We start from the raw sequence: 26,778 nt of genomic DNA, 5'->3' as shown, positions 1-26,778 counted from the left end.
CCTAACCCCCTAACCCCCTAACCCCCTAACCCCTAACCCCTAACCCCTAACCCCTAACCCCTAACCCCTAACCCCCAACCCCTAACCCCTAACCCCTAACCCCTAACCCCTAACCCCTAACCCCTAACCCCTAACCCCTAACCCCTAACCCCCTAACCCCTAACCCCTAACCCCCTAACCCCTAACCCCTAACCCCCTAACCCCTAACCCCTAACCCCCTAACCCCTAACCCCTAACCCCTAACCCCTAACCCCCTAACCCCTAACCCCTAACCCCTAACCCCTAACCCCTAACCCCTAACCCCTAACCCCTAACCCCTAACCCCTAACCCCTAACCCCTAACCCCTAACCCCTAACCCCTAACCCCTAACCCCTAACCCCTAACCCCTAACCCCTAACCCCCTAACCCTAACCCTTGAGCATCTGTACTTTGTCGAAAACTCATTGTCCCTGCCTCCCTCAATCTTGAACTACTACATGTGTTGATGGATCTTTCGAGCTGTTACTGCGCGCGTCTAAGCCACACACAATAACCGTAGAGCTATCACGATGTCTACCCAACTGTCACCATCTGCATTTCCCTGAAGTTAGCGTTCCCGCTTTGGTCATTCTCCGGATCCCGAGCCTCGCGAAAGCGTCCTGTCAAGGTCTGTCTCGGCGGGAAGCACAGGCACGGCGAGGAGAAACACTCCGGGGAACCGAGAGCTTTTCAGGAAAATCTGATCCGATGGGGTGACTGAGGAATAACCACCCAGGGCGTGACTCAACAGCAAGAGGAATCAGCTGCCAACGGGTCTAGATGTTTGCCGAATTTCTTTTATCTTTTGCATCATCCTGCTATCTACAATTATGAAAACGACATGGCCGACAATGTTGACTGATGCCTACCGGTATCGATCGCATCGACTACTGCTGTCGGTATGCATCATCTTCGTGGTGGGCTACCTCACCATCCCGCGGTCCGCCGTTCACGCCGTTTCGACTCATACCCGGAAAGCGAAGCAGGTCATCATCTACGAAGGCGGTATGCATGATGGTGAGCAATACACGAGACAACCTCTTTGCTGATATGTAGAGGTCGTTGGAGCTCTGGGACACAGTCTTACCGCGGGCGGATACGATCCACTGTTCGTTTGTGAGTTGAGAAAGAATTGTTATCTTCGAGCTGACAGTCGTTCAGGCCAGTTCCGGTATCGCTTTGATGAGGTTCTACGGAGTGTCCTTCACGATCCGGAGCACAAGTTCCAGTCGCCTTGGTATGCACCCGAGGAGGAGACTGTAGAGTCACGTCTCGCGAGGAACGAGGTAGATGTCTTGGTCCTGAACACCTGTGAGCAGCCTGGTGTATCTGGTCGATGGCACGGCTGATGGTCCGACGTCGAATTGCGCAGGCACCAGTGAGATCCAAAAGGTTGCTCCACTCGTTCTGGGCACCAAGGCGTTGCTCGTGTGCGTGGTACATCACTCCGGCCGGTCAGCGTACTACGATATCAAACCGCACATCATGGAACTGGTCAAGACGAGGCAGATTGGGTTCCTCACGCTAGGAGAGCATGTGCGAGATCGGCTCCACGGCGAGATTCTCCAGTGGGCAGAAGCCGATAGAGAGTCGGGCTGGCTGGAGATGCCTCTGGACGTTCTTGTGCCAGTGAGTGTCCGCGACCGCGATACAATGCTGACTTGACAGAGTTTCGACTACCCGGCACGCGATAAGCACAGCAGTCGCATGTTCCCCAGTGCGGCCGCAATCCAGGGCAATATCGAGCCGGGCAGAAGAAAGTATGAGACGATATTCGAGGAGCTTCTCGCCAAGATGACCGGTGAGTTCCGTCTCGTCATGTACAATCGCTGAATCTCTTCAGCCAATCCCGCTTTCTGGGGATGGCGCCTCGACTCCAGTCTGAAGAAGTTTGTCTCATTGGGAGAAGAAGCCTCGCCTTTTTATCTACACCTGCTCGGTCAGATCAATCCCAACTCCCCCATCACTATACCAACCGAGCTGGAAGACGTCATACAGATCCATTCTCAACTAGAGTATCCACAGTTCTACGATGTTCTGTTCAATACAGTAAGTCAGTCAAGAAACGACAGAAGCTGATGGGGCCAGGATATCATCATCCCCGCTTTCCGACACAATGGGCCGTACGAGGATACAGCGTCGTCGTCTCTAGCCGCTGCGTTGATCGCAAGGGTATGTGTCGGGTCATGAAGCGTTTTCATTGACGAGGCTCAGGTACCTATACTCGTCACTGAACGACACCTCGCGAGCTATCAATACCTCCTCAAACCGGCCATAATCGAGCATTCGGTAGTCGAATCGGAGATGGACGCTATCGAACGGTTGAGACGGAAGAGTGTTCAAGACGGCAAGTCCTCTTATGGTGCACGCGCCAAAGACTGGGCAGAGATGCACAGAGCATTGGACGCGCGGAATTCGGCCATGTGGGAAAAGATGATCATGACACGGCAGAGTGGCCCCAAGTAGATCTAGATGTGTTCTATGTACTGTACATGCTTACACGTCGCCACGCAACGCTGGAAGGGCCGAGTCCATCGAGTCGCATATCTCCACCTCTAGCTGACAGTCACTTCCACTGCTGTGTCGTTGACGACAGGATGCAACTGTGCCCAGATCTCCTCGTCGTTGGGACCGACGAATCTACAGGTCAGCATTTCCGTTTGAGCTACGGTGACTTACGGGCGCATCAGTCGATTGAAGCTCGCGTTCACAGTCTTGATCGAGTGAGGATCGCGTTCCGAGTATTCCTTGTAGATTGTACGCAGCCATAAATGCCATCTGACATCAGTTCCGTTCCATGTGCTCAGCCACTCACCCATATTGACCCGTAGCACGGAAGTCATGGTCGTCCCTAAACAGCATGTTCCATGTGTTGTACCACAGAGGGAAATACACCGCGAGTCCGTTTAACGCCTGGATATCCTCTGGGTAGGCTCGTGCGAGTTCCTACTCGGCGCGAATCAGTCGTCGTTGCTATGTTCTCTCAGTTCCACACACCATTGGCTTCCCACCACTGTTGTAATCCCATTTGGTCCCATCGAAATACTCGTAGCTCTGCCACCACAGATCCATGAAGCGGGATCTCGGCTCAGCCATGAACCATGCATTCTGACATCAGCTCTGATCGTTTCCATTCATTACTCACGCAAAAGTAGTCCTCCTCGGGGTGTCGTTGGAACGCCATTGTTGCCGGTTCATACATGAGTTCATCGAACGGTCGAATCCTAGAACAGCGTTAACGACCGTTTCATAGCCATTGACTCACGCTACCATGTCCAAGTCCATGTAGATGCCACCGTAGCGGCGAATCGCCATCAACCTGACGACGTCGGATCGGTGCGCTAGTTCTCTGATCGGCTTTCCAAATATTGATGTGGGAGCTTTGATCTGGTGCAGGAAGAAGTGTTCCTTGATTTCGTCCCACCAAGGACCCCAAGGGAGTGTGTTGTAATGCCTGTGATAAAGTCAGCGCGGCAAAGACATTGTCCACTCACAGAATCAAGACGTCTGGTTTCAAAACTTCGATAGTTGATCGCATGCCGAGGTAGTACAGATAATGTAAGGGATCTTTGTTCGGTACGCCGTCCTCATGGGTAAGATAGGTGTAGTGCACGATGTTGGGCACCCGATGTCCCTTTGCCTTGTATGTGATAGGGATGTCGGGCCAGTCGGGCATATGTTCGAAGGCTTGCACCATGGATGGCCCCCGGTCACCTGGCCATTCGCTTCGATCAAACAGGAAAGGAGACACGGGTCGTTCTCCGGGACTGAACCATGCCGAGCTGTTGAGCTGAGAGATGGAAGCAGGCAGACCGACTGAGATAGTGTCGGCCTGGATGAAGAAGCATAGAATGATGGTGAGACCTCCAACGAGAATCGACCATGTCCGTATCGCCCTGCTTCGAGCTGCCTGGTTGGCCAGCTTCAGCACTTCGTCGAGCATCGAGGAGATCGCAGACCGCATGTCGCCTTGACTCGTCATCTCTGGCTGCTGTATATGTTGACCTGACAAGTTGGGATCAGTCGAAACGTGGACCTTCATCAAAACGACATCCACAACCCATTCGCCATGAAAATGCCTGCTCCCTAGCAAACGCATTCTCGGCAGAATGGAGAACATGGGAGCGTCGTACCTCTCCCGATAACGCTACCCTGAGATTACGTGTGATCCCTGCCCATGATGTTTTTACAGGAGAAAAATCTGGGTCACCACGGCATGCATGACAAGACAGACAGGAACAGGGCATCCTCGCATTCAGCGTGAAATCGAAAAGTCCTGCCACGATGCCCAAGCCTGTGTTTAAAACATTTAATCTTCCCGTTATGCGGGAAGGTGAATCTGATGTTCATTAGCAGCACTCACGCCGTTCCCGTACCAGCACAAGTGGGATCCGAGCAGACGCGTGGCTGGCTGGGAAAGGAAGGGCATCGGGAACGTGAGCATATATCAATCATATCGTGGTGTGGTCGAACCAGTTGTAAATACAACATCAGCAATGTATCCCATTCGAGGATGAGGCGACGCAATCAGCCTCAAGAGCTTATGTTATAAGCCTTGTAGAACATATCAGCTATCAACAACCGGTGTCGACGATTGGCGATTGGCCTCCCGGTTTTTTCGGCGTGCTTTCCGGTAGGAATGAGGAAGAATTCAAAAAATCACAGTTCAACATCTCTTGCTTCTTCATCCTCCATGTCAGCTCTACGGAAATCCAAGCGCTGGATTGTGCTCGCTGCTATCGCCACCTCGACAGTCATCTCTTATACGTACTCGACGTTCCAGTCGACCGCGGTGGACTTGACCAAGCAGCAACTGGAAGACCTGCTGACTATCTCGACAGGCCCACACGTGGGAGCATCATGGACAGACGGCGATGGGTCAGATAATCCCATAGCGGTCTTCGGGACTGCTTCCCATCCTATACTGATCGATGATACCATGATCGTGGATCAACGTACCGGCGTCATCCAAGTAGGCGATACGGAAGGGAGCACGTTCAACCTTGCACTCCTCAAACTCCCGCACGGATCTGAATTTGGATTCCTCGGCGTCGCCAGAGGTCCCACCATCAAGCACGACTTTCTTGTCGTGAATGGATTCCGTGCCAGGGAGCAAAGTCTTGTCGCGTGAGTGCACAACTACGTTCTCTGCTGCGGCGTGTCTGACCATTTGCTACTCAGCTTCGGAATGAACCTGACCTCGGCAGGGCAATTACAGGTTGTCACCCCAACCCATAAGCTGGATATCCCGATGGTTCCACGAGAGGGCTGTTTGTGGACCGGTCAATGGGCAGCAACGTATGGACCGGAAGATCCACGCCTATTCTGGACCGTGAGTCGCGGCAGTGACGAGTCAAGAGCTCTCAATCGTAGGAGGTGTTTCAGGTCGTCCAAGGCTGACGATACGGAGACAGGACGCCGGCACTCCAGCACTCACATACGGTGGCTTTGCGGATGAGACGGAGAATTGCCGGACGGTCATATTTGTCTCGGACATGAGACATATCTACGCCCCTCTGGCGCAGGCATTGAAGGGCAAAATCGCCCCTCCGACCATACAGCCGGGAGATTCGATCCACAAATCGTTACATCGAGCGGTCGGCCATGGAAGAAAGTGAGTTGACCACGGAATGAAGCAGCGCTGACGCCATCTCGTAGCGAGAAGAATGTAGGTGAAGCGGTCGATAAGAGGTCGTCCCACTGATATCAAACCTGTAGTGGGTCGCCTTCTATCCAGGATCTACACCGAATCCGCTGGGTGTGGTGCCGCACATACATTACTCCTTTGCTCCAATGCGCCGCCTAGAACCTGCTTTCACCACACCTCGTCTGGTCGAGTACCACGATATCATTGATATAGACAAATCGCGAGAGCACTGTGTTGCGAAAGCGCATCCCGAATTCGGGTGGAACCCGATCCACCAGGCGACGCCAATGTATCGACTGACGTTGTGTGCGCGAGGCTGTCTGGCCACTGACCACAACACAATACTCATCACTGTCGGTCATATGAAGCTTAAGCCGCGATACGCCAAGTGAGTCCCGCACGTTCGCTGCGATTGACTCTCATTGACACCTGGATGCAGATACTTTGTTGCCTTCAACTCCACCCCTCCATACGATGCTATAAGCGTGGGACCCCTTTTCAGTCTAGGTGAGTACATGTTTAGTATCAGTGCTGACGACCTTACAGCCGGACTGGATGATGCCAAGCATATCAACTATGCTTTGACTTTGGCCCCTATACAAGATGCGGACATGGCGGCAACCTCAAAGCCAATCGCTACACCAGTCAAATACCTGGACAATCACTTCTTCATCGACGATGACGTGCTTCTCACCATGGGCCACGACGACGATGCCATGTATTCGACCATGTTCCCAGTACGGGATGCAATTGGTAGGATGAAGTTGTGCTCAGAAATACCAGCCTAAGATGTAGATGCATTTATGATACATGGGCGCGAGCTCTTGGTGAACGAAATATCAGATTTGGACTTGTTTTCTCTGACCCGATCCCTTGGTCTTCCCTACAACTCATTGACGCACGAGCTACGGACGGGCGCCCAAGCAATTGTCTAATTCTGTCGTTGTTGGGCCAGCTCACATCTCGATCGCGTGACAAAGTTGCCTCAACCATGTCATCCAGCCAGCTCCTCCTTGACCTCTGGCTTTACTTCCTCTTTGACTTTCTCCAGCTGGCCATCCATCGCACCCTCTTTGAAAGCTTTCCTCAACTCGCATTTGCCCATATATCTACCACCCGCCTTGCATTCGTCGCACCGCTTGCCGTGGGTCACCAGCAAGATGTGTAGTCCGTACTTTTCCTCATCCGGTATTCGCTTGTTCAGGTGATGATATGTCTGTTCACGATTAGCGGTCTTCGGTCGCCAGCCGAGAAGGCCCGTGATACGATGAACGTGTGTGTCGACCGCAAAGTCCTCACGTCCTAGACTGAATAGCAACACGCAGCTCGCGGTCTTGGGCCCAACGCCGTCAAATGATAGCAGTTCTTGCATCGCATCGTCGGTTTCTGCCTTGTGTAGGTGATCCAACGAATAGGCGCCATATTTCCCTTTGACCTGATCGAGGATATTCAGGATGACTTTGCTCTTGACCACGCTCAGTCCTCCACACTTGATCGCCTCTTGCAACTTCTCCTTCCCACCGGCGGCGATCTTGTCCCACTCATCACTCCCTCCGTACACTCGATCCATGCTGAGTTTTGCGCGGGTGGAATTCGCATCACTAGTGTTTTGAGACAGAATCGTACGAACCAAAGCGTCGAGGACCGATGGACTGTCGCCGCATCCTGCTCGATCTTTCGAAGCTACTACCTCAGCGGGTCTGACCCGTTTGCCGTGTAATGAACAGAGTATCGAGTGGGCGAGATGGGAATCTTGAGCGGAAGGACGGGGAAATGTGGGAAATGGTTCATCAGCTAAGCTTTCGGCGTGGAGCTTTGCTTTCTTTTCGCGTAGTGTGAGAGCTGCGTGCTGACGCTTGACAGATGATTCCGGGTCCTTCTTGACTCGCTGTCGCTTTGGTAAGGGTTCTTTGATCGGGACGGTGTCGAGGCCCGGACTCGATGAGAGTTCACGTTTTGCTTTGATCAACCCAGGATCCGCTGACAATGGCCGGTTCCGAGTAGATCGAACGACTTGCGACCGCGTCGCCCTAGCAGACATGGCGGAGTGTGGGTAGTGGTGGGGATCCTTCTCTTCACAAGCAGATTAAAAGTACTGGAAATCAGAACAGATGTCTGACGTCGAGTGAGAAGATTGATGCGAAGTTGTAGTCAGATTGAGAGCATGCAGAGTGGAGGCGCACAAGTGATGACGATGAAGATAAATTACGTTACCCAGCTCTCGCAATCGTGAGGTCCGATTCTTGCTAGTCTGACAATACTCACCATCGAATAGCAGCGACGGCCCGGTGCGACAGAACAAGCGTCCCTGTGTGCAGAATCTGCAGGACTGAGAGTCTCCGGAAGGATATTCACAATGAGCACACCAATCTGCAACCAAGGTCACGTTCGTTCCGTCGACAGTCTCGCCCTCTGGTCATCCGGGTGCAGCTGCTGATTCCCTTCTTCATCTGCCAAAGGCTCGTTGTGCAAGCATCAAGTTCGAGAGCCCTCAGAGTCAGTTGTGCAACACCCACGATGAATCAGATTCACCTCACATCGAAAAGGAGAAGTTGCCCGGTACATAAATGTAATTAGGATATTGTCCCAGATGAACTGATGCCACTAAATTCCGAACTTCTCGAGGTTGTCGCTTATGACATCTGCACGATGTCCATCAGAAGCGAATGTCAGACATCTTATGTGCAGCATATATTCGAAAAGCTCCTGAATCGACGTGCATCTCACTTTCCCACCGGTTCATATATACTGCGCTCACTTCCTCTTTAAACAAGCACGTTATTCCCTTTCATTGGTGCGGGGTGTAGTAAACCCTTGAAATCACCCAGAAGTATCGGGCTCAGAAGCGGTTGCAGCGTCCATGGAGACTGCGATAACGCTGTCGTTCCAAGTGAGATTGTCCTGCGCCCAAGAGCGGTAAAAGCTTCCCAAAATATCGCCATTGGCACGCCTATCAGCATCTTCAATATGGAAATAACATTTGGTCTTGCAAGTGTCCTGGTCGGTGCATTGAGACCAGTTTGCCTCAACATTGCCATGGACCGAAACCACCAACTGTCCGCACGAGGGTTCAGAGCAGCTCTTTCCTGTCGGCACTCTAGTTTTATGACTGAAAAGTCAGCTTTGATACCTTCGCTCAGACGAAACGCCCACTAGTTCACATACCGAGGGGGTGGGGGGGTCGCAAGGCGCAGTGGCAGTCCCATTGTCGATATTTCAGCGATGTGGAATTTTGTGTGAGTTGTACGTGTCAAGTTTGAGGCTTTTGGGAGTGATGCTGATTGCGGGCCTATGTTGTGGAACAGATTGGGGTTTACTGCGTCTGAGCCCGCGTTTATGTATGTGTGAGACCTTGTGCACCGTACTGTCAAGTGTGACATGGGCTTGAGAACCTCCTTTGATTACCGAATATCGGAGCACATCATGGCGCGAGGCCCGTAAGTGATTACGATGCTCACCCTTAACAAGGGAGATTCAATCCGTCATGGCAATCAACCCGGTTTCCACTCAAACATGCGCAACCAGCACAAAGGAGGATCTTTGTGAGCCATGGCGAAGTACATTGTTCGACAGTTGGCGTTATCAGGGGTAATCTGTTTGACCGAGAGCTCCCGTTGTTCGCCAGCCCCTAATGAAATCAGACGCCTTCGTTCTGCAATACAAGGAATAGGAAAAGAAAGGATAGGATAGCACGCGAAATGTAGTGCACACAAATGAGCTCATTTATGAGAATTGAGTTCCAGAAGATGCCTAACAGTGGGCAGAGAAATCGTAGCTAGTTCCTGATCGAGACGTCTTATCATCGCACGTCATGAATGTGCTACCTCTATACACTGCTGAGACAGTCATGCATACTGAACACTGCTCATCGCGATACCCCATCACGTCAAACCGCCTCTTCCCCGCCTTTTACGAGGTCACATCTCCAGATCTAGTTCCCCGCCGCCCTGCTCCTTTGACTTATACGGTCCCATCACGACCGATCAGCGCTTTCCCAGGAACTGGTCTGATCACTGTTGTACAGAATACAGCCGCGACACTGATCGTGCATGCAGGTACCTGTACAGTCAGAGACCTGTTGGCCCGTTCCGGTGTTGGACACCAGATTCTCACATCGAGACCTCCTGGCGGGCTGAAACGCATCATTGCGTGTGGTGCCCGCGTAAGCGAGATATCGACAATTGTCCTCTTTGCAGGAGGAGGCGGCAGAACCTTGGGAATCGGCTGTCTTGTTGTTGTAAAGGGGGAGTCCCATATCGATGAAATACCTGCGGAAGGAAACGCTGTATGGAGACAATACCTGTTGAGATGTAAGCTTAGGAGCGATCTGGGCAATGAAGTGATATGGTTGTCAGGAGGTGTGGATCTCAGAATGTAGGGTATCTCTTATTTGCTCTCCAGGTTTATATACCCAGTGTCGGAATGCGGGTAGATTGCTCCTTGGTCTTGCTGAGCGCAGAGGCTCAGCTTTCTTCCTTTTATAACCCGTCAGAGATGGAGAGAGCTCGAAAGGAGACCAAGGGGTTGCAACGATAAGTATGGCCGAAAACGACTCCACGGACAAGCAGGGAGGCACCTGACACACCGAAGAGACCCCAATGTCAACGTTGCGGTAGGCTATCCTGGCTCAGCTGATATATGATATCCGAACGCTGTCGGAACCTCGGTCGATATCGGAGCAATACCCGTCATGTCGTCGTTCGGTGATGCCCGATTGGAAAGCCATGAAACCCATGTGATACCAAGGTTCAATTGCTAAGAAGTAGACATCATCAGAACTGACATACACTGATCCAAATGATGAGTTTGTTTCGATATGTATGCATCTCAACTCAGTCGGATAACCATGAGGGGATATATCACCCTGCTTCTTCTGGCTTTGGTCAGCGTAGTCCTTGCCGCTGAACCACCCTCGCAATATCGACCTCTCCCACCGCTCAAAGTCCAGGATGAGTTGGAGAAAGGATGGGTTCAGAAACGATACGAGTTCGTCCCAAAGGTTCTGAAGAAGTAGTGAGTGCATTGTCATCAGAACAAAGGCGACCAGTGCTGATGTGAGATGCCAGCGGATACGATGCATGGATCATCACTCAGAGAGAATATGCGGAAGATACAGTCTTCAAATCCCTCCACTCTAGCACGACGACCTTCTCGGCTCGAAGACGAACTCTGTTCATGTTCCATACCAATCCAGATGTTCCCAATCCTCTCCACTTGATTGATAATCAGCAGTCGTTGTGGGATACTCTCCTGGAGACATTGGAGAAGGTCAACCCCAAGAAGATTGCTGTGAATGTGAGTGACATTCTACAAATGATTGGGCTGACGTCAGATCGACGATGATATGGCTTTCTCCGACGGCTTGGTGAGTTGTCCTGACAGGTTACACCGCTGACAAGTACAGCATACTGGAGAGGGACGTCTATTGCTGAACAAACTCGGTCCGAAATGGCGGAAACGTGTCTCGAGCGAACGAGCGATCGGAGTGGAAGTCGTTGCTGCGCGAGTCGGAGGAGAAGAGCAATTGAAGATGTATCAGCTTATGACGGAGAATGTGTGGAGAATGATCGAGGAAGGGTTCAGTGAGAATGTCATCACTGTCGGGGAGACTACTGCGAGTGATCTGGACTGGTGGTTCCGATCTAGAATGCAGACTGTGAGTGGACAATGCGAGATGACAGCCAGCTGATTTGGTAGCTCAACGTGACCACCTGGTTCCCCGCTACTACGTCTTTCTATCGTTCTCCATCGGAACCCTCCGTCTCAGAACACCCTTATGCCCGAGAAGGAGGTGAGTGCAACGTTTGACACTCGCGGCATGTTGGCTGATCGACCACAGACATGCTTCACGTCGATATCGGCATCACCGCAATGAACATGAACACCGACACACAACATCTCGGCTATATCCTCCGCTCCAACGAAACCAAGGTCCCCGCCGGTCTCGTCAAGGGCCTGCACGATGCCAACCGTCTTCAGGACTTTGTGAGAGAGCGCATGGTCCCTGGCAAGACGGGCGACGAAGTATTGCAAACGGTATTCGACGACATGAAGGAATCAGAATTGAAGGGGTTGATTTACTCGCATCCTATAGGTGATTACGGTCACTCGGCAGGGGCTCTCATTGGAATGGCAAACATTCAGGGCAAGGTCCCTGGAGGTGGTCAGAATAAGATATTGGAGTATTATTGGACCTCGGTGGAGTTGTCGGGTGACAGCTACATCCCCGAGTGGGGTGCAAGGCAATTGGTAAGTTCGTATCCGCCTGACATCACTGACTTTCAGTTCCCTCTCGAGGAAGATGTATATTGGTCTGAGCAGACCAAGAAATTTGAGTGGGTATACGGCCAACAAACCGAATTTCATCTGGTCAAGCCGAAAAAGAGCGCATGGTCGAATTCTTTATTCTCCACCTTGATGTCGTCGCTGGGCTGGCAGGTAGCTCGGTGGGTTTGATGACGGCTCGTGCTCTGGGCCTTTATGGACACTGAAATGAGGAGGACAGTAAAATATGCATGATAAGAAATGTAAAGCATCGACCACTTTACTGTACTGTACTGTACTGTACTGTACAAAAGCGAGACATTGGCATTACACATGGAAAGCGCTATAATCTGGGAGCTTCGTATCAGTCGGGGGACTGAAGACCTTCTTGAGAATCGACATGGCATACGGCAAGGGGGCAAGGGCAATCAGGACCCTTGCGATCGAATACAAGACCTTGACTCCCCATCCTGTTCCGACAAAGGCGAAGCTTGGTGCACTCGGTAGGAGTTTCTGCGCTTTTTTGCCCAAGAGCGTCATGAAGTGTTGATAAGTTTCGAACGCCTGGACCCTAAAGAAAGAAGGAGCTATATGATGCGTGCTCTAACCAAGACCGCAGTGACCATGCATGTACTTCACGTTGTTTGCGCTCATCTACAATGCTATCTACAGTCTACCAAACGAACACTCTAGGCAAACTCGCTGAACTTGCCCTCAGCTTCCGCCTTGCCCTGTACGCTGGCAACCTTCTCCTGGATAGCCTCCTTGGCGGGCTCACCAGAACCAGCCTTCTCGACCTTCTCCTTGAGGTCCTTGACGTCCTCGGGCTCGAGCAACTCGACGAGAAGATCAAGTTCCGCAAGCTGCTTCTCGACGGTCGAGGCGGGGGGAGCAGTACCGGCGGGGAGGAAGTAGTTGGAGCTGGAGATGATGGTCGCGACGGACTGGAAGAGTGGACCGAAATTAGCACATGTCAGGTTTGAGTCGATGCGCGGGATGTCCAATTCGTCAAGATTGAAGAAAAAGCTCAAATCGAGGTATAATTTCACAACCCTCGCAGGACGGATGAACAGAGGTGAGAAATAGGAGGGGAGAAGGCGAGAGAACGTAAACGTGTCCCAGACAACTCACCTTCTTCCACTTCTTCAAGTTTTTCCTGGCAGCCTCCTTAGCCTTCTTAGCAGCCTCCCTGTCAGCCTTACTAGCCTGGTTGGCCTTTGCTTCTTCAGCCTTCTTGGCCTCCTCAGCCTTCTTCTTCTCGTCCTCGGCCTTCTTCTTCTCGGCAGGAGTCAAAGGCTTAGCAGGACCACCGTTGGCAACGCCCTTCTTCTTTGCGTCACGAGCAGCCTTCTCTTCGGCCTTGATTCGCTTGATTCGGGGGTCGACGGCGAGAACGGTGTCAACGAGGGTTCGAAGTCGAGTGTTGTCCTCCTTCTTTCTTCGGGTTCGCTCAGACTTGTTCTTCTTCTCAGTGAATCGCTTGTCGTCTCGGCTGTTTGCTGAATGTCAGTAGTCGTCCTATGCAAGGAAGCGCGGCTGCTCGTGCGTGTAACGTGACTTGAAACACGCCGGCGAACGGGAAAAGAAAACTCACGAATCAGATCCCTCGTTGACCTCCTTGTCGTGCCACTCGAAACTCCTCCAGGAATCAAAGTTGTAGAAGAAGTCATAGAATCCCTCGACGTCCTTCTTGCTAGAGTTGGCATCACCGAACTCTGGGACAGGTTGGACTTTTGAGAATCGACCTTCTCGAGCGAAGACCTGAGAAGCGACCTTGCAGAACTCGTCGGGGTTGGCGGAAAGGTCCTTGAAGTCAGGGACCTCGTCCTCGATGTTCCAGTCGACCGAGTCGAACTGCTTTCGTCGCTCGGAGTGAGTGAGAGTTTCGTGGGCTGTCCCACTGGGATCAACATATGTTTTTTGCGAGTTCAAGCCGCACACTTCACTCACCCTTTTGGATACACTTGAAGAACGAATCGTCGTTAGCACCCTTGGCAGCAGCCTTTTTGTCGGGGTGGTGTCGAAGAACTTTTCTTCGGTCTGTGAATGCGCAACGGTGTAAGCATGATTCCGAAGTTCGGACAAGGTCTAGAACACGAGGGCCAGGAAAGAAACTCACGAGCAACCCTGATGTGGTCATCTGTAGCCTTGTACCTCAGATGTCCCAGACCGAGCACGGCGTAGTGATCCTGCTTCTTCCACTCCTTGGGGTCCTGAGCGAGCACATGGTGATCCTCCTCCTCCTCACCCAGTCCGGGGAAGGGGTTCCCATCTCCAGAGTCCTGTTGAGCGGCTTTCGCAGCCTCACGATGAGACAAGACCTCGACGTCGTCTTCGGCGAAAGAACGTTGGAGGATCTCACGTCGAGCGGCGGAGATGAAGGATGGACCGGCAGGGTAGAGAGGGAGAGATGAGGGTGCGGAGGGTCGCGAAGGGGAAGGTTTGGTGTAGCCCGCGGGGGGAGTGGTGAGCTGAAGGGGGAGGGTGACTACGGTAGCCATTTTGTGCAATTTCAATCTGTGTAGATGTAGAAACAGGAAGATGAGATGGAGATTGAGAGTGAAAATGTTGAACAGAGTCACGGAGACGTGATTGAATTAATTAATTTCTGTGAGATGAATTTATTGTGATTTATCCCACATTCCACTCGCCTCTCTCAAGTTGACTTACACTGCTCAATCCACACATCGCCATGACTAGTTTGGATCCTCTACATCAATCCCACCTGAAGCATAACATAGTATCGAAACAACTGCAAAAGGGATCTCTTACCACGAAGAGGCATACGACTAGCACGAGACACGTCCACTGACTCTGCTGAACCACTTCCAACACCGTCGTCACTACTCGCTCTGCCCCGTTCACCATGCAACGGCCGAATGACCCCTTGGCGCAACGAGCGTTGTTGTGAGTCCTGCCTTTCGCTAGTCGGGCAATGATCCTCGCAGGAAGGACGTGTGTAGCTGACTCTGCTGTCCTATTTCAGCGTAAAGAATCTGTGCGTCCTACCTTCGTCTGATCCACTTCCTCTTGTGTTCACATTCAAACGTCAACGCCAACCAACCTCCTCCTTCGAACGTCTATGCTTCTTCTGCTACCAACGACACTATCTCTCCTCTCGGCTTCATTCCAAACTACTTCCCTCACACCGACATCTTTGGCCTCTTCTCGCTGACACGCTCACTTTTACTTTAGCAACTTCAACATCACCGGTTCAGACCTCTACGACCTCTTCGGCAAGTACGGTCCCGTCCGCCAGATCAGATTGGGGACAGACCAAAATCTCAAGACGAAAGGAACGGCGTATGTGGTGTATGAGTCTCCGGACGATGCGAAAGAGGCGATAACGCATCTGAATGGGTTTCATCTCATGGAGAGATATATAGTCGGTGAGTGTGAGAGCGTTTCTGTTTCGGATGTTGGTTTCGAGGTCGGCTTGGTCAGATGGGGCGTTTGTTCTTGTTGAAGCTGTGAGCGGATCTGCGGAAATGGAGGTGGTAGCAAGGCGGGAGTAAGAGGGATATTACTTGGGAGCGTGTCACATTGCGTGACATTGGGAAAGGGTCTGGTTTGCGTTTGGGTCTAGGTCTGGGTCAATCGACGAAGTAAGGAGAGACGGACCAGTGCGACGCTTGCTCTAGAACTTCAACACATGGTCAATGACCCGACAGAAGAACGCGCGTCGCTCTGTGTGCAGCATGACGCGAGGTCTGGGTGTCTCCAGGTGGAGGGATGCTGGCGGGAAAGGAATGTACGGACCGCAGTGGGAGTTGAGGGATTCATGGCCAACTAGTCTGACACAGGGGCTCGGGAGGGAGACATGAAGCCTTTCAAAACTCCTCTCTCCTCGTCGTCATGGATGCCATACATTGTCATTACTTGCTTGTGATGTCGAGGCTACATCTTCATATACAGAACACAGCTAACTTGAATTCACTTCCTCCTCCTTCACTTCGCCTTCGCCCATCATCCCATACCTCGTCTTCATGACCTCCCTCATAATGCTCTTCCAATCGACTCCACGACTTCTCGATCCGCCCACCCACATCACAGTACTGTATCACCATCCATCGAAACAACAAGCATCAGCACTTGCCAAAGCGGAATTGAGAGCGAGGGAAGAAGCTTTAGCGGAGGAGAAGAAGAGGTTAGGAATCAAGGACGAGTAGGGCGAGTTCATGTCTGGTTGAGGGCCAGGAGATGGTGTGGGGGAAGTGGGATTGAGGATCAAAATCATCGAATAAGCTGGTGTCTGGAGGTCAGATGCGGTTGAGAGGATGGAAGAGGTCACAGGCGATGTTCGATCGGGTTGGTAGCCTTGGGTGTGGGGAGACTAGCGTGGTCACGTCAGCTAAAGAGTGAGGGTTGGAAGTGAAGAAGTAAGCGCGAATTGTACTCAGTTTGTATAGGATAGAATCCATAGCATCATGCACCGATTTATACCCGTCCACTAAACCCATGCGAGTCCAGCAAGATTCACGACTGAGATCATGAAGCCTTTGACTCATTCCCTGGCATAGATCGTCACTTGCGTTGCACGAGAGTAGAGGATCGGTAAAGAGTATGCTGTCCCAACGACAGCCTGTTGCGGTTTGACTATGCATGCAACTCCTAAGAATTTGGAGTTGGACAAATGCATGCTTATGACGACTGATACTTTAAAGGCTAGTAGGACCCCTCTGCTCGCCCTGCACTCAACGCTGTCCTCTTTCACCCGACTGTCGCTTTTAGATCCTCAGAACCGGTTTCTACCCAGCTCCATATCTTTCGGGTAAGCGACAGATACAGGAAGCCGACTGTTCATGATACGGTTCGACCCGTTTTCGAAGGGACTCTTTTGCTCTTCATGGTAGAAGTCTTGCTGAATTTCTGGTCGACCATGTTCTCGAATTCTTCCTTGCTTTCGATCGTCGTCGTACGGTATGTAGGAGATCCGTGGGGCGGGGTATGCACCATTGTGCTGATTCATACCTGAACATGCCGTAAAGTTTAGAGAAGGATCGCCGTCATGGACTCGACGACTCACTGTTGTCGTGACTGAACGGAAGAGCATTCGTTCTCGGCCTATCAACGAAGGTTATTTGTTGCTGGTCAGAGCTATATCGAGAATGAGTTGGGCCAGCAGATGTAGCCCTCGGGATCATCGTCCGTTCTTGTCGCGACATAGTATTGTGCTGATTCGGTTGAGGCGTGGAAGGAGCCCTCAGACTATTGCGATCAAACATGAATCGCCTACATGAGAATTAGTCATAAGCATATATCTCCTTTAAGTGAGCCAAGCCGTCCATTGATCACCTACTCAAGCTGGTTGTGCGTTCCGCTGAATGGACCCACTCGTTCTACTTGTCCTCGCCCGAAAGGGCCTGCAGACGTCGATCGTTCTCGCGGGTGTTCTCTCGGTGTTTGAAGGCTTCGAAACATTGGTGTCGAAGGTTGGGCATGTGCACTAAGTCGGCTTGGGCCAGATCTAAGCGGAACGGACGGAGTCTGAGGCACGAAGCTGAAGAGACGTCAATTCACATTTCGTCTGACTGCCACCCTCAACGAAAGACGTGAGAGTGCAGTACCCACCGCTCTGATTGCTGATCCATGATATTAGCCCTTGGTCTCTTACTAGCGCGGTAGTCTGTTTGATCGGTCTCAGGTAGTAAATTCGACTCTCTCGCGAAGCTCTGTCGGTCGTTGGGTATAAGCCACTTCTGCTCTTGATAATGATCCTCCCGCTCGGCATCTTCAGGTACTGGTGATAGATGTCGACCTCGATATACCGGGCTATGAGACAGTGGAGGATAAACAGAGCTATTTCGGAACGCATTCTGGTTCGCACGAGGATCGCTTAGAGAGCAGCTGGCATGAGCGGCCTCAAATTGCGCAAGTGTCGTCTTGACGTCGTGGATATCGCTACGAGTGAATCTTAGCTTTGTATGTCCCAGTACGCCAAATAAATACGATCAGCTCACTTAGTGGCTTTCTCTAGCTCTTCTCTTAATCTTGCGATCTCAGCCTACGTCGGAACAGTAAACATCCCAGCCGTTATTGAAAGAAACGTATGTATCTTACTCACGTCTTTGTCTCTGTGGACTTTGACCGTGTGTTGAATTGTCCTTTGCATATCCTTGTATTGAAACTGGCGACCTACACCGTCAGCTCAATGCGCTGTAGGTATCATCGATAAAACAGCTGACTAACCCTGTGCACGTTCGAAGCGAGCTCAGCTTTCTTCATCAGACTGGTCATAGCTGTTTTGATCTCTTCGTTGACTTTCTTCGTGACAACATTAGGATCCTGAAACCAAATTTCCTGAGCCGGAAGTAGCTGATAGCAATATGATGGGATCAGCAGAAGAGGCTTCTTCGACAGCGGATGTGAACTCATCTATCACAAAGTGGAAAAGGTGACTGGAAAAAAAAACATTGCTTACACTTCCCTCCGCTATCTCCACCATTGTCATTTGTTTCTTACACGCGGTGCACATCCCTTTCTGATCTGAGGTTTGCGTCAGTCAGGCAACTTTGCTCAAGCTCCAGGACCGCGAAAGCGGCGGTGGTCAGGCGAAAGGGAAAAGAACATTTGTCGTCTCGACGAGAACAGATAGCTATAATCTTGTCACTCACGGTTGTGTTCTTCCGCCGAGCAAAGTATATGTCCACACGAGGTCATGAAGAATGCTTTGCCTTTCCCTTCTGGACCAGCAGTCTCCACGAATCGATCGCGACTGGTGGGTTTCAAATCAGTTGTTTCTTCGCGGCATAACGTTTCCCATAAAACCTCAATCGGATAAGAGAAGGAGTATCTTCTCCCGTTTGATGTCTCCTCCTTGAGGAAGCTACCCCGTTGCTTGTCACAACTGATGATCATCTCAAAGCATTTGCCACACAGCACCTCCCCTTCTACTCTGGCACTTTCGATGCTCTTTTCTTCCCTCGGGGAAACAGGCACGCACGACTTGCTGGGTAAAGAAGATAGAACACATGTACACTCACCACAGGCAACAGGCTACAAACTGCAAATAAGGCAGATCATCCTCCGTCCCACCATCTTGACCCACTATTCCTCTCGTACCTCCTCCACCGACTCCATGTTTGCCATTGTTGTCGGATCCAAATCGTGCAGATGGATTTGAGGACGGGGGTGGCAAATGCCTTCGCGAAGAGGCAGGCTCGACAGTCATGAGTGTTTTACGTTCTAGGTGGGTAAGGATGATTGGAAGAGAGGATTGTGAGAGACGGAACGATAGTTATGGATGAGATGAAGACCAGGAAGGAAGAGTCGTGAGATCGAGGTGAAAGGGATTAGTCGAACTTGGTTTCTGCTGTCGATGCTATCGTCAGTACATGGATGGCATCCACCCTGTCAGAGATGGAAGAGTCACGAGTTTGGGACATGAATTGCCGAGAGGAGCGAGGTAATGATCTAGAAATAAAGTACGATCACATCAGAGAATCAAACTTGCCGCAGTGAATCTGTTTCGTCGCTTCGAGCTGGATGAGCGTGAGTTTCTCCCAGCGTCGAGTAATCAGAGCGGTAAAAGTGAGGACAAGTATAGTGATAGTGAGTGTGGACGACTAGATACCGAGTGAAAGAAAGAAAGACAGCAGTAGGAAGACGAGGAGGAAGAGGAAGAGGAGATGTATCAAATCAGTCGCGAGCGAGTACGGTGGGAGTCGTTGATCCGTGCGTTTGTCATGTCATCTTTTCGCCACCCACCCGACTTCCATCTTCCTCATTCATTCTTGGTGTCGGACGGTAATCACACCTGTCAGTCATATGCATACAGTGAGACGCTCTTGTCCTTCTCTTTCGCAGACTCATATAAATAACTTCTCTGAGCCTCGTATTGCTTGTGATTATCGCGCATGGATGATGACGATACGACGGACGAGTGATCTGAGCAGTAGTGAGAGATTGAGCAATGTACCTTGTCGCAGCTGATCAAATGGTTGGGTGAAACTCACCGTTTTCCGACTCCCGACTCTGCACGGCATGACTGTCTGGCCCTAGTATGCATCCCCTTCTCTCCCTTCATTCACGAATCCCATCGTGCTCAACACCTTTTCTCGTATGATCTGATCTCTCTCACGTCGTTTCTGAAGGCGCATACAAGTAGTCAGCGCAACAAGCACGATGGAGAACGTGAAGTTGGGCCATGGTGGTGACGACAAGCAGCAGTGAAGCGAATGAAGTCGACTCGAGACATAACACTCACAGCCTCGGCATTGATCTTCTCCTCAATTTCCTTCAAACCCACCTCTCTCAGAGGTACCAGGTCCTCCGCTATCAGGTCCTGCCACGCCAAGAAAAACACCATCATCAGTCTCACTCGGCTTATCTCAAAGGCGTCCAGATTGTCACTTTTGTTGGCGGAAAGCGGAGGGTTGCGACTGAATGCGACTGAATAGATATGGGACAATCGCACGCAGAGAGAGGAAGTGTGAACATTCGATAGAAGACTTACAATCTCCCCTAAAGCCACGACATTCTCACCACGGATCAAAAGGACGCCAATGTCCTTGTCTGCGTATTCGAGCTTGTGATGTAATCTCTCGACGCATGAATCGAGGAGGAAGTTGGCTGCGTGGGTGGAGGACGAGTGATAGTGAACGTGATAGATAAAAGTGGACAGATGAGATCGAGCCATGTATATGGGTCGAGTCGCAGAATAGGCGTGATGTACCATTCGTAGGCGGAGGAAGCAGGTAGAGAAAGGTTGGACAGATTCAAGTCAGCTTCACATCAGTCGAATCCACGATCGACTCGTCCACCATCTCCCGCACATGGTTCCCACCGACAGCTCCCACTATCCTTCCTCTGTCGTCTCACTCCATCACGTCCGTCACCTGACTCCCACCATCTGTGCAGCACTCAAAAAGACTCTGGACCCACTCACCAAACTGATCATAACTTCTGAAAACACCTATCAACTTTCTCCCGTCTCGAAGGATAACCATGACTTTTTCTGCGGGGGGAGGGGGGGCGGGTTCGAGTAGTGGGGGTGAGTATCGAGTATAAGGAGTAGGGACATTGGAGCAGAACGGATGATCAGCATTGTCGAGCCTCTGTATCGTTGCGATATAGACAATTGGTTATATGAAAGAAGCGAAGAGTTGCCTTTGTGAAAAGGATGAACAGAGTCGCATAGTGTAAATCTCAAATACATCCAGTGATCAGGAAGAACGGAGGCCGCGCAGTCTGAGACCAGGAGAGATTAAATTGAACGAGCAGTAAAGTATGCAGGATCTACACGAGAGCAATCTTCATGGGACTCACTATCAACGAGATCCACCAGACTGCCCGAAGTCGTAAACGGGATAAGAGCGTCCATGTCTCCGGCTTGTCTTTCTCTCAAAGTCTCTACCGGTCGATTATATCTTAAGCCTTTCCTACTGATCGAGAGGGCGAAGTTGCCGATCGTATTGACTCTCTGATGATTGACTGATTATCTGGTTCGAGAAGATGTGGACGAGGTATGTAACGTATTTGCGTTCCAGCGAGCGAAATGGGAGAGTTCAAGTCAAGTTCCGACGGGATCAAAATTACGCCAACGAACATGGTGTAACAGCCAGCGTTGATGAAGCAGAGAGTGTTGATGGCATCGTCACAGGCATGACGACTACATGAACATAATGTGCAAATGACTGTTTTGCACGGTACGAGCACTCTTCGGGTCTCAGCTAGATATTGCTAATCCTTCTTGTTTCTGAGCCTCTTTGACTGTCTCTCGCCCGATTTACTGTCCTGAGCTGGATTCGACACTCTTCGCGCTGGTCTACCCGACTTCCTACCTTTCCCCTGGATTGCGCGGCCCGTACGAGCTTCACCATTCTCTCGGTCACCGTGCGAGTCCCTATAGTGACCAACGACTGTCAGTCGAGAACGACCGACAACTCTGCAACAATCGCTACTTACTCCATGGACACGGCCAGAGCTGCACCCATAAATTCGTCGACCTCATCCGAGTCTGCTTGGAATTCAGACGCCTCAGACACATCCTCACCTTCACCTGAAAAGTCGATGTCATTGAACCTGACGAAGCGTTCGTTGGTGATCTGTCCAGATCGTTTGAGTGCGTCGTTGTTCTTATTTATGGTAGCTGTGGCCTGCCTTTTGGAGTTTTGTATTCTTGTGGAACGCGGTCGTAATGGCGGTGGAGAGCCGACCTTCTCGACACTTTTCCCCGATCGTAGCTTCAAAGAGGATGCGCTGTCCATTTGAGGCTCCGAGAACACTTGCGCGCTGTCCTTCTCTTTCGATGCGACTTCTTTCCCTTGCGTTGCCCCTTTCACGCCGGTTTCTCTTTTCCTCTTGCCATTTGTACTTGGCCCCGCGTCTTTTCTTTCAGATCTCGTCCTGAGTTTCCCATCCACGCCTTCCGAGACATACCTCTCTATTTCTTCTTCCAACACCTTCCCATCTGATCCAGTCCTTGATCGATTCCGCTTGAAGTGCTCGTGCCAGGCTGTAGCAGGGTGACGCGATGCCCAGGAGTAGAATGGGTGGGACGGGCTGTAATTCTGTACAAGCAAAAATCAGCTCGATTGATCCCTTATATATCGTACCAGGACGTGACAATATGGCATGGCAAAGATGAGGAGCAGCGACTCGATATCGACCTTGCCGGCAGCTGAGAGTCTGCTTCAGACGTCGGATCGACCCGCAAGTACAGCTTCCGGAATCGGGAAACGTGGGGGTGGTGTGAAGAATTGGTCATAGACATGCTTAGTCTTGCACGAGAAGCTTTACTCACATCCAGCCGCTTATACAACGACCTCGTCGTCCTCCCCGTCTGAGTAGGTCTGTGAAACGCTATCCACCTCGCCAACATATCTCGATCGTGCGGCGTGAACTCGGTTCTGCACTCGACGGTCAGCTTGCATCAGCTTGTCCAAACTCTCAGAGATTCAAATCAAATCGGCATGGCAAAATGCATCGATCTGAAGTGCGGGTCTTCGCTCATTGTGTCTTCGACTGAGATGAAATGGGTGACTCTGGTGACTGCACTCACCTCGTTGCGGATCTACGTCTAAACTCCTTCTTGACGATCGTGCTTGCTCCTTTCGGACGAGCCACCGCACTTCCTCGATCTAGCTGCTTCTTCCAAGCAGATGCTTTCGCCTCACGCTTCACTTTTACATTATTCTTTTCCGCTTTCGCTACCGTGTCTCTCACCCATGATGGCGACTTCCATCCCACACCATCCCATAGTTGGTCTGATGGTGAATGTTTGAGATAAGGGTGATTCTCTGGGACGATGCAGATATCGGGCCGCTCGGTGAGTGGGACGACGAGAGCTCCGTTACGCTGTGACAGTAGGAAGTGATCAGCTCGATGACGGTTGCCAGAGAACGCGATCGCGGAACCAGAGTCTGAAGTGCTTGGTTGCACCTCTTCCCAGAGTCTCCGAATAACAGACGTCTCCCCTCCGTTCCACCGCTCGACAGTTTTGATCACCAAGGACTCTTTGATCCGCTGCAAACAGTGCTGTGGATTTCCGCTACCCCTGGCGCCCAGATTTCACAACGATTTCACCATTCATATTGCCTGACAGACACGTTATCCGCTCACCTCGAGCAACTCCATGATCCGTCTTCTTTCCACCTCTTTCCCTTCCCCCAAGTTGCTCACCAGCACCTTCAAACCCTCTCCCTCCTTGTCAGTCTCTGACGCTCCCACCATTTCACGATCAACCACGAACAAGGGCGTGTCCGTCGTATATTCCTCCACTTTCTTCGAAAAATAACATCGGGCCAACCATTGATAAGCCAGTATGAGTGATTTGCCTCTACGGACATTCGGAATGGAGCGGAGTGATTTGAGGGGAGCGTGTCGAGATGAGTGGGGATGGACGAGGATGATAGCAGCGCTGCATGGGTCTTCGGTCGTTTTGCCGTTATGTTTCTGGACAAGGGGTCAGTCGGTCAGAGGTTCAATCTGCAAGTGGGTACGGTTGGGTGGGGATGGAGACTAGCTTGAATGTGATGCGTTGGACGAGTCGGCCGGAAACGAGGCCGCAGTGACAAGCAAGGTGTGTCCCGACGTAGCGGGCTGGCGGTCATCAAGACGCAGGTGATACATCTTTGGGAGGTGAACCATAGATGGGCGTGAATCAAGCCTTCAGACTCACCCGTATTCTCTTCATCAAATGCCCTCTCATCCTCTCAGAGATCGACACCTCATCGAGATACCACAGGACATCGTCCCACGGGAACGATCGCCCCACTTCCAGTCCATGCATTGCTCCCCTCGACCGCTGCTGCTCTCCATACTCATCACCAGAGCTCCCGTCCTCGCTAACGTCATTCTCATCCTCATCTTCTGTGCTTCCATCATCCTCGTCGTCAGTAAGTTCCTCGACCTCGCTCTCCCCTTCTTCCGATGGGTGGCGTACATTCGGTCCGACTGCATTGCCAGGTTGTTTACGAGCCATTTTCATCCCATTGAATGGACCGTGAGCGTTGCCTGAAGCTCGCGAAGCTCTTGTACTCGGTCCAGGATCCCCCTCTTCTCGCCCTCCTACTTCTTCTCCTCGTTCCACAGTATTGCCTTCGACTGTACTGTTGGCTGCGTGAGTCATTTCGTGATTGAAACAAGGATGTGAGGTGGCCGAATGGTTCGGGTAGTGCTGATGTTCCCAGAGTCGTCGACAGAAGATCAGTCGCGTCGTGTGGAGGTGTGAGAGCTTTGTCGATCGTGTCGGATGAACGTGTACTGGTGACGATGCTTGTGGCGGTGATGAGCTCAGACAATCAAGACGAAGTGTCGACGTGGATGGTGATTGATGGTGAAGAGCAAAAACCGCTTTGCTCGAGTTCGCGTATGTTTGCTGGGTAGGGGGTTAAGACATCGGCGCAAAAACGGTTGTGGCACCATCACTTTGTACGGTTCTTCTCAATCTTTATCTTTGGCGAAGATCTTCTGCATTGGGCCTTGACGTCAACGCTTGGAAGGTTTGCGAGATAAGGAGGAGTATGCCTTGTGGCAGCAGTACAACTGCAAGGACTGAGGCGTCGAGACGAGGGGGCTTGAGATCAAGTCAAAAATAGGTATTCTACATTGTTACCTTCGCCAAGGGTGATTTCCAGTACCGAGGTCAAACACCGCGCGGGTATTCTGCTGTGATTGTGTAGAGAGATGAGAGGTACAACCTTGATCAAGCTCAAACGGGTGCACGCTGCATATACGGCCCATCACCTACACTGTCTTCGTACTCCATGACCGAAGCGCCGCTGGCACCCATGGATGGTTATATTGAGTCCGCTCGGAAGCAAGTCGTCAAGTGTAGCTGCAGGCGTCCGCAAATGACTCAAACAGGCTATAACTCATTCCATTCATACGATTCTCTTTCGATCCATTTCAGCTTAATCGATACACGATCTCTTGTTCTATCTAGATTTGCAAATACAGTTCACAATCGAAGGGGAGCAAACACGCTTGGTTTACAGTATATTCCGATTCACTCAGAAACCCCTTCCGAATCCACCCCTCCTCGCACCCATCCCCAAAGGACCGCCGGCCATTCCCATGTCATGAGGATGTCCCATACCCATGCCCATCGGTCCGAAACCTCGTCCCATACCCATACCCATGTGACCGCCCCCGAACCCTCCCCCACGACGTTCAGCCCTCATCTCGGCTTTCATGGCGCGATACTGGGCCTTGTCGGTGCGTCTGAGAGCGCGGAGTTCTCCTCGGATAGCTCGTCGGTGGTCACGAGGCGAGAGGGCGTAGGCTTGATATTCGCCTTCCTCGTGAGGGGCGACTGCAACCGAGTGCTAAGGGCAAGGAGACAATGGGGTCAGCGCTATGTATATACACGAGGACGACACTAAGAGATTAAAATTGGGAAGAATGGATTTTGGGATCGCGTGGATGGTACATCGAAAAAGGATGGTCACGTCAGGATATTTTCGTCACTCACCTCTAGGTCTGCAGACGAGATAGACGATTCGGAAGAAGTAGACGCATTGGATCGAGACCTTCGCAGCTGTCGTTCACTAGATTGCGCCGATGGTGCAAAGCCAGCAGGTTCCTGGTGAGTCGCGCTGTAGTATGAAGGAGGTGCGGTCTCATGGGAGAGGGACTAAGTTGTGTATGTCAGAACGCTGATGACATGACAGCTCGAAGGGTTTTGACTCACCTTTGCATAGTTCCCAATCTCGACCTTCTTGTCGTCACCATAGTTGACTTGAACCTGTCCTTCCTCAATGGTCTGGAACCTTGTACCAGACGCATGATGATGATTATGATGAGACGAGTGCTAGATACGCTCGTAGTCAGTTTTGTTGTTCGACACGGGCATGTTGTGAGGGCAATGACCCACGTGGACAATCACTTCCTCGCCATCGGACCCGTGTTGGTCGACACCGTCTTCACCCTCGTGCTCGAGAGCGGCCTTCTTCTCCTTCTTAGCCACCTGGTGTTTCTTGTACTTTTTGTATCCGACTACACCAGCGGTGACCCCCATCTTGACGCCGGCCATGATGAGGAAGATCATTGTGGATGGTGTCTGTATGTGTCGAGGTCAAAGTGTTCACAAGGTAGGATTGGTACAAGGATCAAAGTGTGAAGTGTACTTTATATGCGTTGCGTGTGAAGGGATCAGATTGAAATGGAATGATGGGGAAAAGGGAGGTCCGGACATCTCTGTCGCAACCCCCCTTGTATTTATCATCGAACGTGGACATGAGCGGACGCGAACCAGAGTCGTGATCAACTCGGAAGGAGAGCGAGAGCGAGAATAGAAGCGATAGGCGGTGCAGTCCAACCCCAAAGACGACCCTCTCTCGGATGCAATGATCGGTTCGATTGATGCATTTAGTGCTCGCATCTGACCGTTAGTACAGCTGTGTAC

At 51.4% G+C, this 26,778-nt stretch overlaps 11 protein-coding genes across 11 annotated transcripts; 4 read left to right on the top strand and 7 right to left on the bottom strand.

Moving 5' to 3' along the window:
• Positions 1–870: 870 nt before the first annotated feature.
• On the top strand, positions 871–2,485 carry IAR55_005185 (uncharacterized protein; the record flags this gene model as incomplete). Its single annotated transcript, XM_066948278.1, has 8 exons — positions 871–1,024; positions 1,076–1,135; positions 1,181–1,330; positions 1,392–1,636; positions 1,688–1,820; positions 1,863–2,053; positions 2,108–2,191; positions 2,234–2,485. The coding sequence occupies 8 exons, from the start codon at positions 871–873 to the stop codon at positions 2,483–2,485; spliced, it is 1,269 nt and encodes a 422-aa protein (XP_066801737.1).
• An 89-nt stretch (positions 2,486–2,574) lies between these two features.
• IAR55_005184 (uncharacterized protein) lies at positions 2,575–4,001 on the bottom strand (the record flags this gene model as incomplete). Its single annotated transcript, XM_066948277.1, has 5 exons — positions 2,575–2,659; positions 2,835–2,965; positions 3,017–3,073; positions 3,165–3,243; positions 3,514–4,001. The coding sequence occupies 5 exons, from the start codon at positions 3,999–4,001 to the stop codon at positions 2,575–2,577; spliced, it is 840 nt and encodes a 279-aa protein (XP_066801736.1).
• Positions 4,002–4,712: 711 nt separating this feature from the next.
• IAR55_005183 (uncharacterized protein) lies at positions 4,713–6,454 on the top strand (the record flags this gene model as incomplete). The annotated part of the gene is made up of 6 exons (XM_066948276.1): positions 4,713–5,146; positions 5,201–5,351; positions 5,434–5,633; positions 5,678–5,687; positions 5,738–6,054; positions 6,106–6,454. The coding sequence occupies 6 exons, from the start codon at positions 4,713–4,715 to the stop codon at positions 6,452–6,454; spliced, it is 1,461 nt and encodes a 486-aa protein (XP_066801735.1).
• A 206-nt stretch (positions 6,455–6,660) lies between these two features.
• Positions 6,661–7,707, bottom strand: IAR55_005182 (uncharacterized protein; the record flags this gene model as incomplete). Its single annotated transcript, XM_066948275.1, has 1 exon — positions 6,661–7,707. One exon carries the CDS (start codon positions 7,705–7,707, stop codon positions 6,661–6,663), a length of 1,047 nt encoding a protein of 348 aa, XP_066801734.1.
• Positions 7,708–10,512: 2,805 nt separating this feature from the next.
• On the top strand, positions 10,513–12,122 carry IAR55_005181 (uncharacterized protein; the record flags this gene model as incomplete). Its single annotated transcript, XM_066948274.1, has 5 exons — positions 10,513–10,679; positions 10,733–10,961; positions 11,071–11,248; positions 11,434–11,457; positions 11,506–12,122. 5 exons carry the CDS (start codon positions 10,513–10,515, stop codon positions 12,120–12,122), a joined length of 1,215 nt encoding a protein of 404 aa, XP_066801733.1.
• Positions 12,123–12,619: 497 nt separating this feature from the next.
• Positions 12,620–14,431, bottom strand: IAR55_005180 (uncharacterized protein; the record flags this gene model as incomplete). The annotated part of the gene is made up of 5 exons (XM_066948273.1): positions 12,620–12,874; positions 13,062–13,422; positions 13,525–13,822; positions 13,881–13,970; positions 14,050–14,431. 5 exons carry the CDS (start codon positions 14,429–14,431, stop codon positions 12,620–12,622), a joined length of 1,386 nt encoding a protein of 461 aa, XP_066801732.1.
• A 365-nt stretch (positions 14,432–14,796) lies between these two features.
• On the top strand, positions 14,797–16,099 carry IAR55_005179 (uncharacterized protein; the record flags this gene model as incomplete). Its single annotated transcript, XM_066948272.1, has 3 exons — positions 14,797–14,837; positions 15,126–15,319; positions 15,984–16,099. The coding sequence occupies 3 exons, from the start codon at positions 14,797–14,799 to the stop codon at positions 16,097–16,099; spliced, it is 351 nt and encodes a 116-aa protein (XP_066801731.1).
• A 566-nt stretch (positions 16,100–16,665) lies between these two features.
• On the bottom strand, positions 16,666–19,101 carry IAR55_005178 (uncharacterized protein; the record flags this gene model as incomplete). The annotated part of the gene is made up of 10 exons (XM_066948271.1): positions 16,666–16,901; positions 16,957–17,162; positions 17,230–17,430; positions 17,502–17,831; positions 17,891–17,934; positions 17,995–18,057; positions 18,120–18,245; positions 18,352–18,416; positions 18,545–18,645; positions 18,914–19,101. 10 exons carry the CDS (start codon positions 19,099–19,101, stop codon positions 16,666–16,668), a joined length of 1,560 nt encoding a protein of 519 aa, XP_066801730.1.
• Positions 19,102–19,927: 826 nt separating this feature from the next.
• On the bottom strand, positions 19,928–21,252 carry IAR55_005177 (uncharacterized protein; the record flags this gene model as incomplete). The annotated part of the gene is made up of 5 exons (XM_066948270.1): positions 19,928–20,017; positions 20,137–20,214; positions 20,386–20,501; positions 20,818–20,886; positions 21,198–21,252. 5 exons carry the CDS (start codon positions 21,250–21,252, stop codon positions 19,928–19,930), a joined length of 408 nt encoding a protein of 135 aa, XP_066801729.1.
• Positions 21,253–21,611: 359 nt separating this feature from the next.
• On the bottom strand, positions 21,612–24,501 carry IAR55_005176 (uncharacterized protein; the record flags this gene model as incomplete). Its single annotated transcript, XM_066948269.1, has 6 exons — positions 21,612–21,774; positions 21,837–22,441; positions 22,675–22,780; positions 22,933–23,228; positions 23,493–23,825; positions 24,052–24,501. The coding sequence occupies 6 exons, from the start codon at positions 24,499–24,501 to the stop codon at positions 21,612–21,614; spliced, it is 1,953 nt and encodes a 650-aa protein (XP_066801728.1).
• An 883-nt stretch (positions 24,502–25,384) lies between these two features.
• Positions 25,385–26,421, bottom strand: IAR55_005175 (uncharacterized protein; the record flags this gene model as incomplete). The annotated part of the gene is made up of 4 exons (XM_066948268.1): positions 25,385–25,699; positions 25,846–26,007; positions 26,065–26,184; positions 26,248–26,421. 4 exons carry the CDS (start codon positions 26,419–26,421, stop codon positions 25,385–25,387), a joined length of 771 nt encoding a protein of 256 aa, XP_066801727.1.
• Between the last annotated feature and the right edge of the window lie 357 nt (positions 26,422–26,778).

This window comes from Kwoniella newhampshirensis, chromosome 9 (assembly GCF_039105145.1).
Source record: "Kwoniella newhampshirensis strain CBS 13917 chromosome 9, whole genome shotgun sequence".
NCBI classification, from domain to species: domain Eukaryota; kingdom Fungi; phylum Basidiomycota; class Tremellomycetes; order Tremellales; family Cryptococcaceae; genus Kwoniella; species Kwoniella newhampshirensis.
This window is presented reverse-complemented; position numbering and strand designations above follow the sequence as displayed.